Source organism: Bombyx mandarina, chromosome 25 (assembly GCF_030267445.1).
Source record: "Bombyx mandarina strain Sakado chromosome 25, ASM3026744v2".
Classification (NCBI taxonomy): Eukaryota; Metazoa; Arthropoda; class Insecta; order Lepidoptera; family Bombycidae; genus Bombyx; species Bombyx mandarina.
In genome coordinates, this window is record NC_143231.1 from 979261 (window position 1) to 997337 (window position 18077).

Sequence of the window (18077 nt, forward strand, 5' to 3'; positions counted from 1 at the left end):
ATAACACATCAGCGGAACTCGTGATGTCGATTTATTGAAAACAGGAGATATTAAACGACCCAAATGGCGTATACTAGCTTAGACTGCTAAGAAACTGTTTAGTACTTATACAGTTTTAATAATGAGGATCTATCGCTTTCTTAACGAACAATCAACCTCCAGCAAGGATAACACAAAAACCACGAATAATGTTTTTCTCAACAATAAAAAAACAAGCAGCGATATATTTACAAAGCACTCGAACGAATAATTACCAAAGTAACAAGACGCGTAGTAAATACTTCAAATTTATCCACATTAACGCGTTCCGAATTACCATAGACAATTTTAGATGGCCGTAAAAATATGAGTGTATAATCTGTGGAGGTATGGACTTCACCGATCGGGCGGTATTTGCTGACGTGAGGCCTAATGTTTACCCAGCCAAGTCTCTAGTGGTGGACAAACAAGGGACCCATCGAATGGAATTGCTTATTTTGTCTCTGCGAACACGACTCCTACAGGTACCGGGCCGGCGTGCCTCAGGGCTGCGTACTTTACTTATAATATTTTTTTGTTTGTTTGTACAAATTCGGTGGACGGTACCAGATACGTGTTGTTTATACTCCGACAGCACTCGGCTTGAGTTTACCGTTTTAATCCCGTATTTAGTGATGCTTAACTTCGCGGAAGCGTGCCTTCCGATGGCTCTATCATTTGTTGGTTAATTTCTTTGCCAACTATTATTCTGTTAAGCATTTGGTTTGCTTTAATGACAATTGTGTTTACGTAATTATGTAAGAAATTGGCAATGTCAAGTTGTTCACAATACTGTAGGGTGTATGCAAAGAATGTGGTTTACTAATAAGGCAGGCGATACCAAATATTTAGGTTAAATAATGCAGTGACTGTTTCACTAAGATTTGAGACGAAAAATGCTTGCGATCAGTAAGGCATTACCTGCACTTAACTGCAGAATTGCTTTACTTTGCGTACAATAAATAAAATATTAACAAAATACAATTTTCGATTTGTAATAAACTGTAGGTACTTTGAATTTAACCCTGCCCTTACGCTCATTTTCCTCATTTTATTTTCCTACCTAGCATTGATAGCCTTGAGAAGCTATTTCAGCTTCTCCTTGACGTGTAGGTGAGCTCATGGAACTCAAACCGGAGTGTTGCTAACACTGGCCCTAGCAGGAGCAGTGCTTCGCAGAATCTCATCGGATCGGAATCGTGACCCACTGAGGAGATCCGGCAGGAAACTCAGTGGGCTGTGTCTATGGGTTAATTTACTCGTCGAGCCCTTCATCGCAAGCGACGGGTAACTACGCTCATTTGGAAATTTCAGCAGAGTCAAACTGGGAGGAGTCAAAGTCAAAATAACGGGGAGCGAACATTCAACTTAGGAGTGAGACAAGGTGATCCTTGGTCACCTGAACTTTTTATAGCAATACTACAGCTTATTTTGAAAATCTACCACTATCCAACAACTATGCCTTTGTTGCATTTTTTACAAACGAAATGTTCCTACCTTATCCTATCACGATTCCGGATATTTACCGTTTTTCAATGTTGTCTGTTAACGTAATAAAACCTATAAATATTTTAATGTTTATTAAAAATACGTAACTGTTTGTTATTATTATTGTTTCAGCGGCTCTCTACACGGGCAAACGATTACGTCACGCGCAATTTACCGCTCAATTGGCGGCCATCTTTCTATTTAATTAACCTCTGTACTAGTATTTGGACTTTCGCTTTCAAACGCTACCTTCTCTCAACTAATCACGCAATCAAACATAAAATAATTGGTTTGCTTGTGCAAATGATTTCTGAAGGTAACGATACAAAAATAAAACAAATCTAGATAATTATATAATATAAACTTTTACTTTATTTGAGTAATATAAATGTTTTATTTTAGTTTATGTGTTTTTTTAAATACGCTATTATGAATCGACGAGTTATCTTTATAACCTAACTAGAAATCGTGTAGTCGATGGTATAAGTAACCCAGATCGAAATAACAATGTAATAAAACAATTTGATGCACTAAGTGTGTGTCATATAGAGCTCCACCTGCATTTACAATTAAATCACTTTTAAGATCATGTTACTGTCATAGAACAAAGAAGGTAGACGCGCAATTACACATTACAGTCCAATTGCATCCGATGCCACTGCAACTTTCACCTGATACTCTATTTAAAAAAAAAACCCTTGTAGGCAAACGAGTATACGGCCCACCTGATGGTGAGTGGTTACCGTCGCCCATGGACTTCAGCAATGCCAGAGGCAGAACCAAGTCGCTGCTTACCGCCTACCTATAGTCTCAAGGTGGGCATATTACACGCTCATACCTATGGGCTCCGGTGACCCGCATCAAATAAGCAGTAAGCCGCCTGCCCAACAAAAAAAAATACACTTCTTTATTACCCTATTCGAATTATACTATACGTAATTTGAATTTGGTAGTGTTTTAGTAAAAAAACTTTTACTTGGCGATTTGTAAGCGTAAGCATACATCAATAAGCAACTTATTTCGGTCCGGAAGAAGGATTTAAAGGCACTCTTGAGGATATTCTTGCAGTCGAAAATTACTGCGATGCTTAATTCTATTTTGTATTCCATTGACGGGTCAACGAATTCCTGGTTATCTGGTGTGAGCTATGAAATAGTTACAGAAGCCCATACATCTTGAGATATAATAACGCAGTCTCAATTGTTTTGAATAGCTGCTGCCTCGTCCTTCAAACTGGAACATATGACTGTTTCGTGACAGAAACACCGGTACCTACCCTCGTAGGCTTTCTATACCACAGAAAGTTCAATGATCAGTAATTACGGGTATTAATAAATTTAACGGTTTTGATTTTACGCACACAATTTACAATTTCGCTAGTATCAGACAAAAGGAAACGTCACGTCTTTTTAATAATTCGTTCTTTGAAACGGAGGGCGGAGGAGTCTCGCTGGCAGCGTGTTCGATGTTTTTTTCATACGACGGCTAATGGTGTTTACTTTGAAGCTGGTTGCAATTCGAGACAGTTTTATTGTGAGGCGCGCGCAAACAGACTTAGCGTCACTTTGTCTTGCCGCCCGCTAGCATTCACGACGATCGGACTCGATTCGTAATCCTTTACATTTTATAAAGACCGATAAGCATCTTCACCGTCGAGACATAAATTAGAATAGTAATTAATTGTAAAAGATTGTCCCAAGTCCCAAGCAGCACAATTTCGAAGGAGAATACGACGCGACACTGATATGGGAGTTCACATATACGATATAATATTCTTCTTAATTGAAGGAGCAGAAATAGTGAAAATTACTTTTATTTAAACGTCAGAGTACTTAGTGCGAGTTTTTTAACGTTCTCGTTAATTAAGTAGAAAAGTTATGAGAAATTTGTATGCAGTTGGAACAGCGACCCGGGCGGCAAACATAGGCAAAAATTCCGAAATCTAATATTAAGTAAGTTTACAGAATATCATGCGTAACTACACAGAGTGTGCTATGAGTGCTCACGGGTGGCAGCAGTTAGCCCATATGTGAGCATACACATAAATGCATAATACAATATAGGTACTTAGGCTACTAAGCTTAGATCCGGCCCACGAAATGGGAATAATTGGCAATACCTACTTTGGACACGTCCATAAACTCTTTTAGACATTTCCAGCAAAGGGATATCCTTAGAATCTGCCATGGCCATAGAGTATAACGCCACAAATACACCTAATTTTTATTTTCATTAAATTAAGTAATCTTTAAATAATAATTTAATTTATAAATAGAGCTACCTTAAGCTAATATGCTGCGAAGTTCCCAAACCAGCAGAGATTTCTATACGATAGAAACTGAATTAAAATGACAATTTGATAAAAACAACTTATAAAAAATAAGGAGATCTAAATATGAAATTAATCTATTTTTCTTAACCTTGTAGAGAATATAAGTTGTAGAGATCACGCAAAATGCACAAAAGACTTGTAGATGCATGATATTTACAAAGACCTCCCACGTCACACGGCTTACTAAGGATGTCAACTATCTTTGTTTAAAGTAGATGAAGTATGTAAATACGTAACTATAATAGTATTAATATTAGCTTGGTATTTTATGACTAGAACCCTGCGAATCGCGTCTTAAATGTGATTTAAGGTTTCGAGAGACTATGGATTTTTATTTCAATATCCTTAGTCTTCTGTAAGTATTCACGATTTCGGATACATCTAATTTTTTAGCAATAAGCCAATCTTATGAAATAAAAAAAGCTATTTTTTTTGCTATGAAAATCATATCAATTAGGTTATTTGCGTTAATGAGTAATAAATTTTGGTAGTTATACCTTTTTTTTTATTGCCCTTGTAGACAGACGAGCATACGGCCCATCTGATGGTGAGTGGTTACCGTCGCCCATGGACTTCAGCAATGCCAGGGGCAGAGCCAAGCCGCTGCCTACCGCAGTCAAGCCGCTGCCTACCGCAACCAAGCCGCTGCCTACCGCAGTCAAGCCGCTGCCTACCGCAACCAAGCCGCTGCCTATCGCAGTCAAGCCGCTGCCTACCGCAATGCGATAATACCTATCATTGTCCTATCGAGAATCGGAACTAAATTGATGTTGTTACGTATAAATGGCAGTGTTCAGTACGGCTTCATTATTCCAATAGTAACAATGAATAATAAAAAAAATATTGACGGTTTATAATTTTTTTGAAATCCAAAAAAAGTTGCCTATTTTTAAGGTTGCATAAAAATATAAATACTGTGTTATTAAATGAAGAAACGTCGACAGAATTTTTTTATGGTCATTGTTTCTTTCCTTGTATAAAATTTACTAGATACCTATTCAATTTCACAAAGGTATTTTAGATTTACATTCAAAAATAGTAGTTCGTATATTAAATATACCTACACGCTATAAAACAAAAAGTAAAACAACGCAAATATACTTCCGCAATGTAGTTAAAGTATAAAAATTAAAAAGTAACAATTAATGCAGTCATGTTTTGGAGCAGTACCCACTTTCGTGCTACTTTAATAAACAAATACGGTAATTAGGTGTAACAATTCTCCCCTCTAAAATATCGGGTAACAGTATATTAGCTCAGTAACCGGACCGCGCACTTGTGAGCTGATATTGCCAAATATCAGGTTTCGCGCCAACGCTTCCAGATCCGCCATCTTGTTGACGCAAAAAAAAAACGAAATGGATACCGTGACGTTTTGTAGTTGGATTTTAAAGTTTACTGACTCGGTGGTGCAGTAGTTAGCGACTCTGACTGTTACGCTGAGGGTCGTGGGTTCGATTCCCACATCAGGCAAACAATCGTGTAAGATGAACAAGTTTGTTTGCTCTTTATCTGGTTTTGTATTATCTATATATGTATGTATATATTTAAACGTATTTAAGTATGTATGTCATCTCTGCTTCGTATAATATAGGGAATCTTAATTGAGGGTTGGATGACCGTGCGTGATTTTTTCCCGTTTATTATTCCTGTTTGTACTTTTGTACTAATAATTTAATGTAAACATCTGTAACCACATTTAAATCGTAAAAATAGTTTTGATTACGTTTTCAGCTCGTGAATAATGAAGAAAATTATGATTTTGTTTGTTGACTAATAAAAATATTATGCTGGAATCTAACAATTTTAATGCTATCTATATTGTTATGCTGTATAATTTTAATGCTATGTATATTGTTATGCTATCTATATTGCTATAATGTTGTATTGGGTTTAAATCTTGTACCTACTCATTCCAAAGCTGATACGTTTTATAACATTACACTTTATTATCGAAAACGCAAAACATGCAACAGCCGCATTTTTACTTAGGTAGGACCTCTTGTCAGTCCGCACGGGTAGGTACCACCACCATGCCTATTTCTGCCGTGAAGCAGTAATGCGTTTCGGTTTGAAGGGTGGGGCAGCCGTTGTAACTATATTGAGACCTTAGAACTTATATCTCAAGGTGGGTGGCGCATTTACATTGTAGATGTCTATGGGCTCCAGTAACCCCTTTACTTACACCAGGTGGGCTGTGAGCTCGTCCACCCATGTAAGCAATAAAAAAAAATTGTCCTAAAGCGATATTTATGCCCGAAGCTGGCATTCATTCCGTTCTTGTCTATGGACTCTGATAAATACATAGCAATATAATGTAATTGATGTTTAGATCTTGTTTCTCAAGATGGACAGCAACATAGGCGCTACGGTACACATTGACTCCAGTAGCCTCTCAATACTAGATAGATCTTGGGCTTGTTTGCAAAGTTTATGAGATAGTGTATTTGTGCATTTCATCCTTACAGTTCACAAGTGCTTTGTGACTCAAAGAAAATACACTGAAAAGCATATTAGAAAAATACGAATTCGCCGACTCACTGGCAAACCTGGGGTCGTTGGAAGCTGGATACCAGCCAGCCCCTCGCATGTCTCCGTAGTGGGGCAGGTCCGTGGGCGCACACCCGTAGCCCTGGACCGGGGCGCCCCCATACAGGGGCACCGCGTAAGGGTTCGCCGTCATCCCGCAGGATGCGGCGGGACCGAGGGGAGAATTAATACTGCTGCCTGAAGAATTCGACCTGGAAACAAAACACTCTATTAGATACAAGATAATGTTAACCACAGAACATAACTAAGCTTACAATTTTCTTTATGCTTGGTCTACTTCAGGCAAGTAAATATATTCAAAATATTATACATGGAAATAACTAATAATCTATAGACTAATCTATAGAATAATACCTATTGAATACTCTATATAAAGGTGACTAAGGGCTTTCCTCTGCCTACCGCCTTATGCCTACGATAGTATTCCCGAGGGTTGATATGAGGTCGTCAAACTCATGCCAAATCCCTATGCAGCATTATAAGAGAACATGCTGCGCCAACTCCACGTAACGTGAGATAAGGACAAGAGAAGAAGAAAGCAAAGCAATTGCAATTTAATCTCTATATATAAAAATGAATTGCTGTTCGTTAGTCTCGCTAAAACTCGAGGACGGTTGAGCCGATTTAGCTAATTTTGGTCTTGAATTATTTGTGGAAGTCCAAAGAAGGTTTAAGAGGTAGATAAATATGAAAATGCTAGAATTAAATAAAAATAACAATTTTGTTTTTCCATTGATGTGTCTCCCGTCGGACCGATTCCTCTGTTTGTTTTATGTTTATTTTATACAAAAGTTTAGGTCTTTTATTTATCGATTGAGGCACTACGAAGTCTGCCGGGTCAGCTAGTTTAAAATAAAATAATAAACATAATCAGTTACAAAAAATAGAAGAATAATGATTTAAGCTGATTGAATATCCGATATCACATCGAAAAATCAAAAATTCAAAAGGTAATTAATAACTTTTTTCAGTTAAGGACACCGGTAGATAAGTTAATGGTACCGATACAAACAATAGACAAGACCATTCCATTGCCTCGCCACCGAAAAAATTATTTAGGAAGAGTGAATCCGGTGTATAAAAATATTTGCATCAAGAATTAAAATAATCACAGCAATAGTGTACCCGGCTTATCTTCGAACTACTAGTAGGTAATCAGATTATAAATACAATACCACAGATAATTTTCTCACAAAACTGTTTTTGACCCAAATCTACCACACGCAGTACTGCAATGTCATTCGGCAGGCGCCAAACCATTCAAACAATACTTGGCTTAGCTACCTAATCCCTATTTACACAATTTAATCTCCTGCCCTTCATCAAAAGCTTCGTAAATACAAAATTCAACCTTATAAACTGTGGTTTAAAGCTTAAATTTGTAATTTTAACGAAAGTATGTACATCCCTAACGCCGACATTACTGTGTTTGGTTTGACAAATTGAGTTTTGACAGAGCGGGAGAATTTAGCGCGAAAACGCTTTGGCTTTTAGTTCAGTAATTATTATTCTTTAAATTCAATTAACCAATTAACTACCAACTAACTAACATTAAAATTGCTACACAATTTTAATTAAGCTAAATATTTATAACATGTTTTTTATAAAATGCACAGATTTTAAAGTACAACTAATCGATATTAATTTCTCGATATCAATCGATAAATTTAAAGAACAAAGTTGTCTGCCCTAATAAGAAAATAAATATCTATAGAAGAGCAATACGTTTTATTCACAGACAGAGAATTCTTTTTTTTTTTCATTACAAAAAGAGCTCAGTCAGGGCTCCACAATAAACATTCTACCCGAGCTTCGTAATTAAATTATTACGAGGGAATTTTAATTTGATCATAGCTTGTTAGCTTTACGTTAAAATTGAATTGTTTTTGTTGTTAATTTTATATTTGCCTACCTGTCTACTGATAGCTGGGCATAATCTATGAAATCATCGGTCGCCTTCACGTCATAGGCTGTCCGATGTGCCCTGCGAACGAAACATTCAGTTTTTAAAAATTCTAAAATTCTTTTTGTGTATGTATCTAACAAATTCGCGCCAAAACATTGTTTTTTTTTATTATTGTTACACAACTTTACTGACGATAACCATCTTGTTTTTCGTATAACTTTATCAGATAAAACTTTCTGAAGATTCGATTAGTTTTTTGCTTTAATCATATCATTTTGGAGTTTCATTTGGAAGGTACGTCGTGAAATTAGATTTAAAACACAAATACCTAGCTAGCTTTTACCTAAAATAGCTGTTCATTTTGGGCCTGAAAATTTACGCTGCATCAACAGTAATACTTTGTATAGTAGATACATAATGTAAGAAGAGACTGAGAGCTTTATAAATTTATTAGAATATCCTATTTGAGATATTAGTTAATTATCTAGGCAAATATTTTTTATTTATTGCTTAGATGTCTGGACGAGCTTACGGCCCACCTGATATTAAGTGGTTACCTGAGCCTAAAATGCCGCCACCCACCTTGAGATATGAGTTCAAAGATCTCAGTTTAAAACAGTTACAACGGCTGCCCCACCTTTCAGACCGCAACGCGTTACTGCTTCACGGCAGAAATAGGCAGGGTGGTGGAACCTACCCGTGCGGACTCACAAGACGTCCTACCAGTAAAAATTACCTACTAAAATTTCGTTTGTATAGTAATAGGTTAGGTGAGTACTATGATTAGTAGCGATGAGCTATAGGACCGTTGAAAGCTCGTAGACCCATCCCTTGATATTTTGAGAAATCAATAGCATTCCAATCGATACAAAATTACTATGGTGTTCGTTTTAGAAATATAAAATAAAATTTTTAGTGTTTTTCTCATACGTGCAATAGATTTTTAAACATTTATTAAGTATTAGTGGGCGAATAAAAACACAATCGCTGAATGTGGCTTTTTGGGCTATTCCCAAAATTCCTTTGAACTCTTAACAAATTCCCAACCTTCACCAAAAGGTTATTTATAATGCCATTTTATTGAAATAAAAAAAAAATAGAAGGATTACTGGTGGCCTGGAGGCCTTTCTAGTTTCACCAAGGCAGGTGGGTGAACACAGGCTCAGCCAGGAGGATCATTTCATTTCATTCCTCTGTTCATTTATATGAAACATTGATGAGAATTTGGCTCAAAAGACCAGATCATTAAAAAAAAACCAAAATAAAACCGAGTCGAATTAAATGCACGTCTGCGTTAAATGCGCGAAAAACTCGATGAGATTAATAATGGTTCGTGACTGATTCTAACTCAAATCAAGTCAACTATTATAGAAACTAATCAAGAATCGAAATGTTTTTACAATCAGAAGAATGAGTTTGATTCAGAATGAGTATATCAGAGGAAGTGTGAAAATAGCGCCCCGGTAATCTACAAATTAAAGAGCGGACACGGTTAGCGTAGTATGGACATGTGATGCGTAGAGAGAAGATGCATGTGACTAGGAGATGTATGGAAATTGTAGTGCAAGGTAGAGGGGGAAGATGTTGGCTGAAGAAGACATGGATGGAGTGTGCGAATGAAGATACGAGAGAGAGAGGAGTGAGCGTTGAGACGACGGCTGTTAGAAGAGAATGGAAGAGAAAAATTAGCTGTGCCGACCTCACCTACTGGGATAAGATGAAGAAAAAGAAGAAGAATCGGAAGAATCAATTTGTATAGATCGGACTTATCCATCCACAGATCATAAAAACCTATGATCTGTGTATCCATCCCTATCAACTATCAAAAGCTAGCGATCTAGCCTATGGCATAAATACTGGAGAAAGGCATCATGAATAATGTTTGTATCATCCACTTGCCAGATTCCTCGTAAGAATATCACGTCATTTCGGATCCTCCTGATCCACTAACGATGCTTTTAGGTACCTCAAGTACCGTTCATCATTTTCGTAGAGCCCATCACTTTCGACGAAGGGCTCGGCAAGTGAATTAACCCACAGACACAGCCCACTGAGGTTCTCGCCGGATCTTCTCAGTGCGACGCGTTTCCGATCGGGTGGTAGATTCTGCGAAGCACTGCCCTTGGTAGGGTTAGTGTTAGCAACGTCGTCAGGTTTGAGCCCCGTAAGCTCACCTACTTATTAAGTTAGAGAAAATTGAGTCCTTATGTGACGATGTTTACTCAGACTTATATAAAAAAAAAAAAAACGTTTACCGCAAATAGCAAGAAGATACAACCATCAACAACCTAACACAGACGTGAATTAATTGGAAATTGCTCAATACCTACTCAGTCTCTCTCGGCTCGTGCGATAATTTAAGAATTATGTCGGCTATTTTTAGAGTATTGAATTCATTTCACAATTTTATTGCTATTCGTTTACCTAGTTCTTACGTACTTACTGGTGGTAGGACCTCTAATGAGTCCGCGCGAGTAGGTACCACGGCCCTGCCTATTTCTGCCGTGAAGCAGTAATGCGTTAACACAAGGTGGGCTGTGAGCTGGTCCACCCATCTAAGCAATAAAATAAAAAAACCAAAAAAAATCGGATTGTTGATGCTAATAGCAAATAAAACGGAACTTTAATCTCTATATATAAAAATGAATTGCTGTTCGTTAGTCTCGCTAAAACTCGAGAACGGCTGGACCGATTTGGCTAATTTTGGTCTTGAATTATTTGTGGAAGTCCAGAGAAGGTTTAAAAGGTAGATAAATATGAAAATGCTCGGAATGAAATAAAAATAACAATTTTGTTTTCCCTTTGATGTGTCCCCCGTTGGACGGATTCCTTTTGTTTGTCGTGTATTTATCTATTGAAGCACTACGAAGTTTGACGGGTCAGCTAGTTATAAAGATAAATATCGCGCATTATGCAAAATGTCGCGCTTAAATTAAATAGTCTTTCACCCCTCGATATATTAATGATATCTATTAGAAAACTTTTATAAATACCTACAAGTAAATATCCAAGAACGATAAGAATTAAATTTACGGAACGTCGGTCGACAGAGCGAACAAACCAAATAGTTGAAAAATTATCCCTTTGCTTTAAAAATAATTAAAATCTCGAGTCCCATAGATTATATAATTCCAATTTAAAATGTGTAGAGACTTTTTGGCGGGAACGCGAGGTGTCAAGTTGTGCGATTTGTTTTATTTTGTCTATTTAGTGTTTCTTCAGGTTTAAATGTGTAATAACGGTGCTTTATTAACTATTTAGTATCTGTGAAAGTGCACAAATGTGGGAAAATGAAACAAAGCCGTTGAGATCCTCTAAAAATTCCACTGAAAAAATCTCAGTAAACGACCACCATTTTACTGATTATATTTCATCCCATATCATCTCATCTCATTTCATTTAATTTCATTCCAGTTGATTAATATCTCAAATTCTTCATTTCATTTCATTGCCTTTACATTTGGAAAAATAAAACTACTACTACTACTTAAAATGTGTATAAAATGGCCGGCCTTACTCGTAACGTATTCACGTATTTTTAATAGTGAAGGCAAGTAGTGTAGTTTATTTACACGTATGCTAATTTTTTTTATATTTATCAAGCGAAACTGGTAAATTTAAGTTGAAGGTGTCTCTTGTACAGCCACTTGAGGTTACTCAAACACTTAGCTTGTGTTTTTAGGAGAAAAAAAAAAAGAACAAATCACTTATTACAAAACTACGTCATCTTAGTTGGCGTTGCCGTTGATTTCCATCTGAATCTGAAAGGGTAGCAGGTTCGAGAGTGAACACTGACCTCTATGTTTTAAACGTAATTTTTCGTGTTTAAAAAGTTTTATTATACGAAAACTTTTAACTTTGCCAAGAATCACACATATCGGATCTCAATCCACATTTGCCTGTTATTCCTGGCGCCTTTTTATTACATTTTTATATATATTTTTTTTCGTAGTAGGCAGACGTCACCAATGCCGGCCGCACAATCAAGTTGCCACAGATTAACAAATTAGTTACTACCGCTTAGTACTCCCTCTGCGAGCCTCGTTTGAAGAAAAATAATAATTTTGATAATAGTGACTGACTCCACCAAAACCGATAGTCTCACGAAATTCTAAAACAATTTGCGTTCGAAAATTAACAAAAACCTAATCTCATCAATATAAGCCAGATTTGTGTAATTGTTAAGGTAAGTTGATTTACATAATTAATCATTGAGATCATTGAGATTTTTCGATCAGCCTGGACGAAACAAGCACCTCACAAGGCTGCTTTCAACGGGATTACTAGTATACAAAATATCAATTTTATTTTAATGAAAATTATTAAAAAAATACTATGAAAGCTAGAACCCTAAAAATCTACTTTAATTGAATGATTATTAGTAATACTCCCTATGTTATAATACGAAGTACCTAATAATGTGTTTTTTTACTTATTCAAAATTTCAAGCAACGTAGTTTTAGGATGTTTCTTTCCTTAAAACTTTAGTCGGACAAATATGAACATTTAAAAAAAAACAAAGCGTCTATGTCAAACTTTTTTACTGGACAGCAATATTTTTTATTAAGATCTAATTTAATATTAATATCTAGACGCAAAAATACACCTATGACGTCTGTTTGCATTTCAATACAGTTATTTAGTTAGGCGAGCCGATCAATAAACTTACATCCGTGAATGACAAGTTATTTTCGTTAAGCCCGTGTGATTAAGAAAAACACGTAGAACAAAAAAAGCATACTGACCTATTTGTTCCTTTTATTTTTTACTAGTGACCCGCCCTCGCTTCGCTTCGGAAACTGTAATTTATTATTGATTTCTCCACTATTTACCTAATGGATGTTATTATACATATAAACATTCCTCTTCACTCTATCTATTAAAAAAAGCGCATCAAAAGCCGTTGCGTAGTTTTAAAAATTTAAGCATACATAGGTGTATAGGGACAGAGAAAGCGACTTTGTTTTATACTATGTAGTAAGTACCGCCGGGTTTCTCAGGAAAAGATAATTGAAATGTACACTAGAAGCATAGTGAAAGGAACGATCTAGAAAAAATGTGCTTAAATTCGGACAAAACGTCTGTCTGGTAAATTTCCAAAAATCCCATAGACGCAATCCACTGAGTTTCTCGACGGATCTTCTCAGTGGGTCGCGAATTCGATTCGGCGGTAGATTCTGCGAGGCACTGCTCTTGCTATGGCTAGTGTTAGCAAATTCTATCAGGTTAAGCCCGTGAGCTCACCTACCCGTCTGGGCGTAGTTGGAATAGTCTCTTAGGTTACCAGCGAATACGTAAGAAAAAATAATAATCGAAAAATCTTGTTTATATTATGACATCTGAATATTTACCATTACCATGTATCTTCTGAACGTTATTTCAAAATCAAAGGACTGCTAGTAAATAGTCTTTGCGGTAAGCGTTTGTAGAGTCAGTTTTAATGTGTAATGTTTTAAGTTACTAACTAAGTAATACTAACAAAATGTATGGTTTTTACTTAAATAAAAATTTATAATTATTTCTTTTTTACGCGAATCGTACACACAATCAAAACTGCTTTGACGGCGTAATCTCACATTTCTCGGTCTCGGTCACGGACGACCACGAAAACTGTAAACAGTAATACTGTATTCAAAACGTCCCAACTGATATAATGACAATTAAAAAAAACTCGGCATTAAATCGTAAGCTTTTTTTTATGATTGAAGGATTACTTGTGGCCCGAAGGCTTTTCCAGTTTCACCAGGACAGGTGGGCGAGCAAGGGCTCAGCCAGGAGGGGTGGGATTTGTTAACAGCCACCGAAGCGCCACCAAAGGAGACTTAATAACACAGGAGTAGCTGCTTTGCGAATGAATCTACTACCGGATCGGAATCGCGACCCGCTGAGAAGATCCGGCGAGAAACTCAGCGGGCTGATGTTTAGGTTAGGTTGCACGTCGAACTCTTTGCCGAGTTCAACGAGTACGGTTACCGGGGTCCCTAAGCCTGCTCCTAGTGTTAGAGCTAATGGATCCGTAAGGACGTACGTGTCTAGGGCGACGACGGTGACTGGCTCCTGCGTAACGACGGCAACGATAAGGCGATTATCATGACGATCGTAAAAATCACTTCAATACATTATTATTGGTATAAATATAAAAATGAACTGCTGTTCGTTAGTCTCGCTAAAACTCGAGAACGGCTGGATCGATTTGGCTAATTTTGGTCTTGAATTATTTGTGGAAGTCCAGAGAAGGTTTAAAAGGTAGATAAATATGAAAATGCTCGGAATGAAATAAAAATAATAATTTTGTTTTTCCTTTGATGTGTTCCCGTCGGACGGATTCCTTTTGTATGTTTTAAGTTTATTTTATACAAAAGTTTAAGTCTTTTGTTTATCGATTGAGGCACTTCGAAGTCTGCCGGGTCAGCTAGTAATTGATAAATAAGAAAACTCCGAGATATAATCGTATGATTTGTCCTGTACGAGTGATAGAAAAATGTATTTTCGTTTTGAGAACTCAGTAAGGCCACGCAGACACCTCATATCGGATGTTTAAAATTAAATTGGCTTAATTCAAAAATTCTTGTTATTTAGTAAGCACCAAAAATGTTATTGAAGAATCGATTTTAATACTTTAAGGTATGCGGTTGATTTTAAAGAAACGGAATGAGTACTTTGTGCTTTTCTAGTCTAAAAGAGGCTGTTTCATTTGATAAACTGATAGAATAGATTTTATACCTACATGTTTATCAGTCGTACAAAGTATAAAACACGTATTCTTAAAAAAATTAGATAAGCTTCAGCACTTCAATTCTGAAGGTGCAATACAACAGAGATTGGACCTTGTCCTTTATACTCTACCAAGGAATCGTTCAAAACGGAAAACAATTTTATAAATATCTATGTATAAATAAAATATGTATACTGAACCAATAATATAGAATGAAAATTATTATTATCATTTTTAACCAACTTCAAAAAAGGTGGAGGTTCTCAATTCTACTGTATGTTTTTTTTAATGTTTGTTACCTCATAACTTTTGACTGGGTGAATCGATTTTGATGATTCTTTTTTTATTAGAAAGCTAACGCTTCCCGTGTGGTCCCATTTCAATTTGGTCTAGTTGGTATCCATGAGAAAACCATATAAGTCTTAAATTTGCATTAAGTACGTGCGCGACAAATAGATGAATAACTCAATACCACGCCAACCGATTTCGATGATTATTGTTTTTAGTGTATATTAATTTGTTTTGGAATATCTTTTTTTTTCTATTTGAAATCGGTTTTTGTTAAAGCATGTCTATTTACAATTATTATATAAACATCGAATTATTATTTTGAATCAAGTAAAACGACGTACACAATTTACAATCTGTTTGCAACGTTTTTATTTACCATCGATTGATTTATTTTCCCGTTATCATAAATTTAAAAAAAAAAACAAAGTCTGGATACGGTACTAAATTGTTCGATTGACGTTTAGCCACTGCTGTCAAAGTAGACATTAATTTCGGAACTGGGTAAATACTCCTTTAAATTTTCGAGCGTTTCCTAACTGTCGTAATTAAAATGAGACTATACCATTACCTATTTTAGGTTGAAAGTGATTTTTAAATAAAACATTCATTGAGTAACAATAGGACGTCACTAACAAAATACTATCTCACGGTATATGTAATAGTTTTTTTTTTATTATTATTATGGACAGCGGTTTCTTAATTAATCATCTGAATTAGCGTTCCTAATTGTTTGTCGCCTTGGCTGAGTTTCGCACTTTGCGTCTTGAAACAATGTTGCCACGTAATTTTAATGAAAACTTCCAACAAATTATTTTACGAAAATGCTTATTGAAAATGCAACGCATTTTGATAGTTCGATAGAGCCCTATGTATACAGGACAGTAAAAAAAATTAATACCTCCTGACTTGATTATATCTGGGTGAGCATCGATGATCACTCGCTATGAAGACCATATTACCATCTGACTTTAAAATTAGTTTAAAATGGTTATATTCCAAACAAAAAATCATTCAATATGAATACTGTACTAAATTAAAATATCTTAAAAAATTTAATGATTTTTTTTTTTAAAAGTCGTACGTTTTTGATTTGAAACCAATACGGTAGCTAAATTTATTTGATTATCAAAAAGCGTTTATTAATCATCGATATTATGAATATAAACTTGTTCGATTTCGTGAAATGTTTGTTCACTTTAAAAATATATTGACCATGAACGAATTAAAGTTATTTGTACTTTTTAAGTATGTTTGCACTGGTGTAGGTAGTTAAGTACCTACGCTTACGTAACTACGAGGAAAGCCACTCAGGATTTCTTCAAGGTTAATAAAAATATAGTTGTCTTCGATATTATTGTTTTTAAATTTTAATCGGTTGAATATTATTTATACGTTATCGATTTACGGAATAAGCATTATCGATTTTCGAGAAACGTAGACATAATCGGCCTTAGTCGTCCGTGACTACGAAAACTGTAAAGTATTCTAAATGTCAAACATGGCTTAATCAAAAATGAAAAAAAAAAGGCGGGATTAAACCGGAATAGTTATTTAAATTACGAATATCGTTTTGTTTCGTTATACGTAAATAATTTTCTATTTTAGTTATTTCTTAAGCCGTTCTGTGATACGATGTTTTAATTTGGTAAACACTTGCCCGATTTAGGTATTTTAAAATCATTACTTTTATAAACTTACTAGTAGTAGCTTTTAGTTGTGTGAATTTAATATAGACATATTCGACAACGTAATTTGACAAGTCGAAATTAATTTAAAAACCGATCTCGAAACTCCGGTGTCGAGTACCGCACATGAGCGACCGCATATCCACATGGCATCATCACTTGACCGGCAATCACAACATACCTGCACAAACAAACGTCACCGAACTATATCCTTCGACTAGGAGCCGGACTCAAGCACTCTCGTCGGGACCTTCGGCACTCGAAAAATCAGCGGGTGGAGGGCCGCCCCCCCCTATCGATCGACGCACCTGTACGGCGACGGCGGGTTGTTCGCCAGCTCCAGCTTGCGGTACTCCTCTATCGGCGACAGGATATCGGTCACGGAGAACGGAGTCGAGTGCTGGAGCTGCAGCTGGGAGAGGTTCTGCTGCAGCAAGGCCGACTTCGGCGACAGGCTCATCGCCAGCTCCGCAGCGCTCAGTTCCGGCAGCGCCTCCGCCGGACACGGCGAGTAGCCGCCGCCCTCCGCGGACATCCGACCGACCGACACTCGATGCCACTCGACGGCTCAGCCTCTAGTGGCTCTCGGGGCGAGAGTGGCGACGGCGGCCGGGTCGCAGCCACTCGACGCCCCAGGCCCCGCCCTACCCCCCGGGGCGGAGTCCTGTCTGCCATTGGTCGACGTCGGAGCCGGAGGGCGGCGGGTGCGCCTCCACGCGTGGAGGGGCGCCGGGAGCGCGCTGCGGCCGGGGCCCACCTCGACAGTCGCTTCGGAATTTGTATTGCGAAACTGTGAACATGTGGACTACTCGTCAACATCGCCGCATCGCCTCCGGAGACAGCCGTAAGGTCGTTTCAATAATAATACAGTGGACTCGAGTTAATTGTTGATCGGTAAATATTGCACGCTAGCCACGTCACACATGCGACGCATAACATATTTACATATATAAAATATAAGTGTTATGAAGGCCTATATCTATTGTGTAGGTACAAACGGACCTTGTATTCTCAGGTACTCATACATAATTACGCTCTGTTTCGATATTCAAGTAGAATCGATTTTAAATACTAATATCAAATCAAATAATA

General features: G+C 36.9%; 1 protein-coding gene across 4 annotated transcripts in view; it reads right to left on the bottom strand.

Annotated features, from left to right (window-relative positions):
* Positions 1-17673, bottom strand: part of LOC114248439 (thyroid transcription factor 1) — a 53169-nt gene extending 35496 nt beyond the window's left edge. For 2 of the 4 annotated variants that reach the window (XM_089738454.1, XM_089738453.1), the window contains exons 1-3: positions 17294-17673; positions 8301-8372; positions 6380-6579 (exon numbers count right to left, since the gene is read on the bottom strand). In XM_089738454.1, coding sequence (XP_089594580.1) covers positions 6380-6579; positions 8301-8372; positions 17294-17520 — 499 coding nt within the window. In that variant the 5' untranslated portion in view covers positions 17521-17673. The remainder of the gene's footprint in view (positions 1-6379; positions 6580-8300; positions 8373-17293) is intronic. The other 2 variants (XM_089738456.1, XM_089738455.1) reach the window with 1 other exon arrangement.
* Positions 17674-18077: the final 404 nt, after the last annotated feature.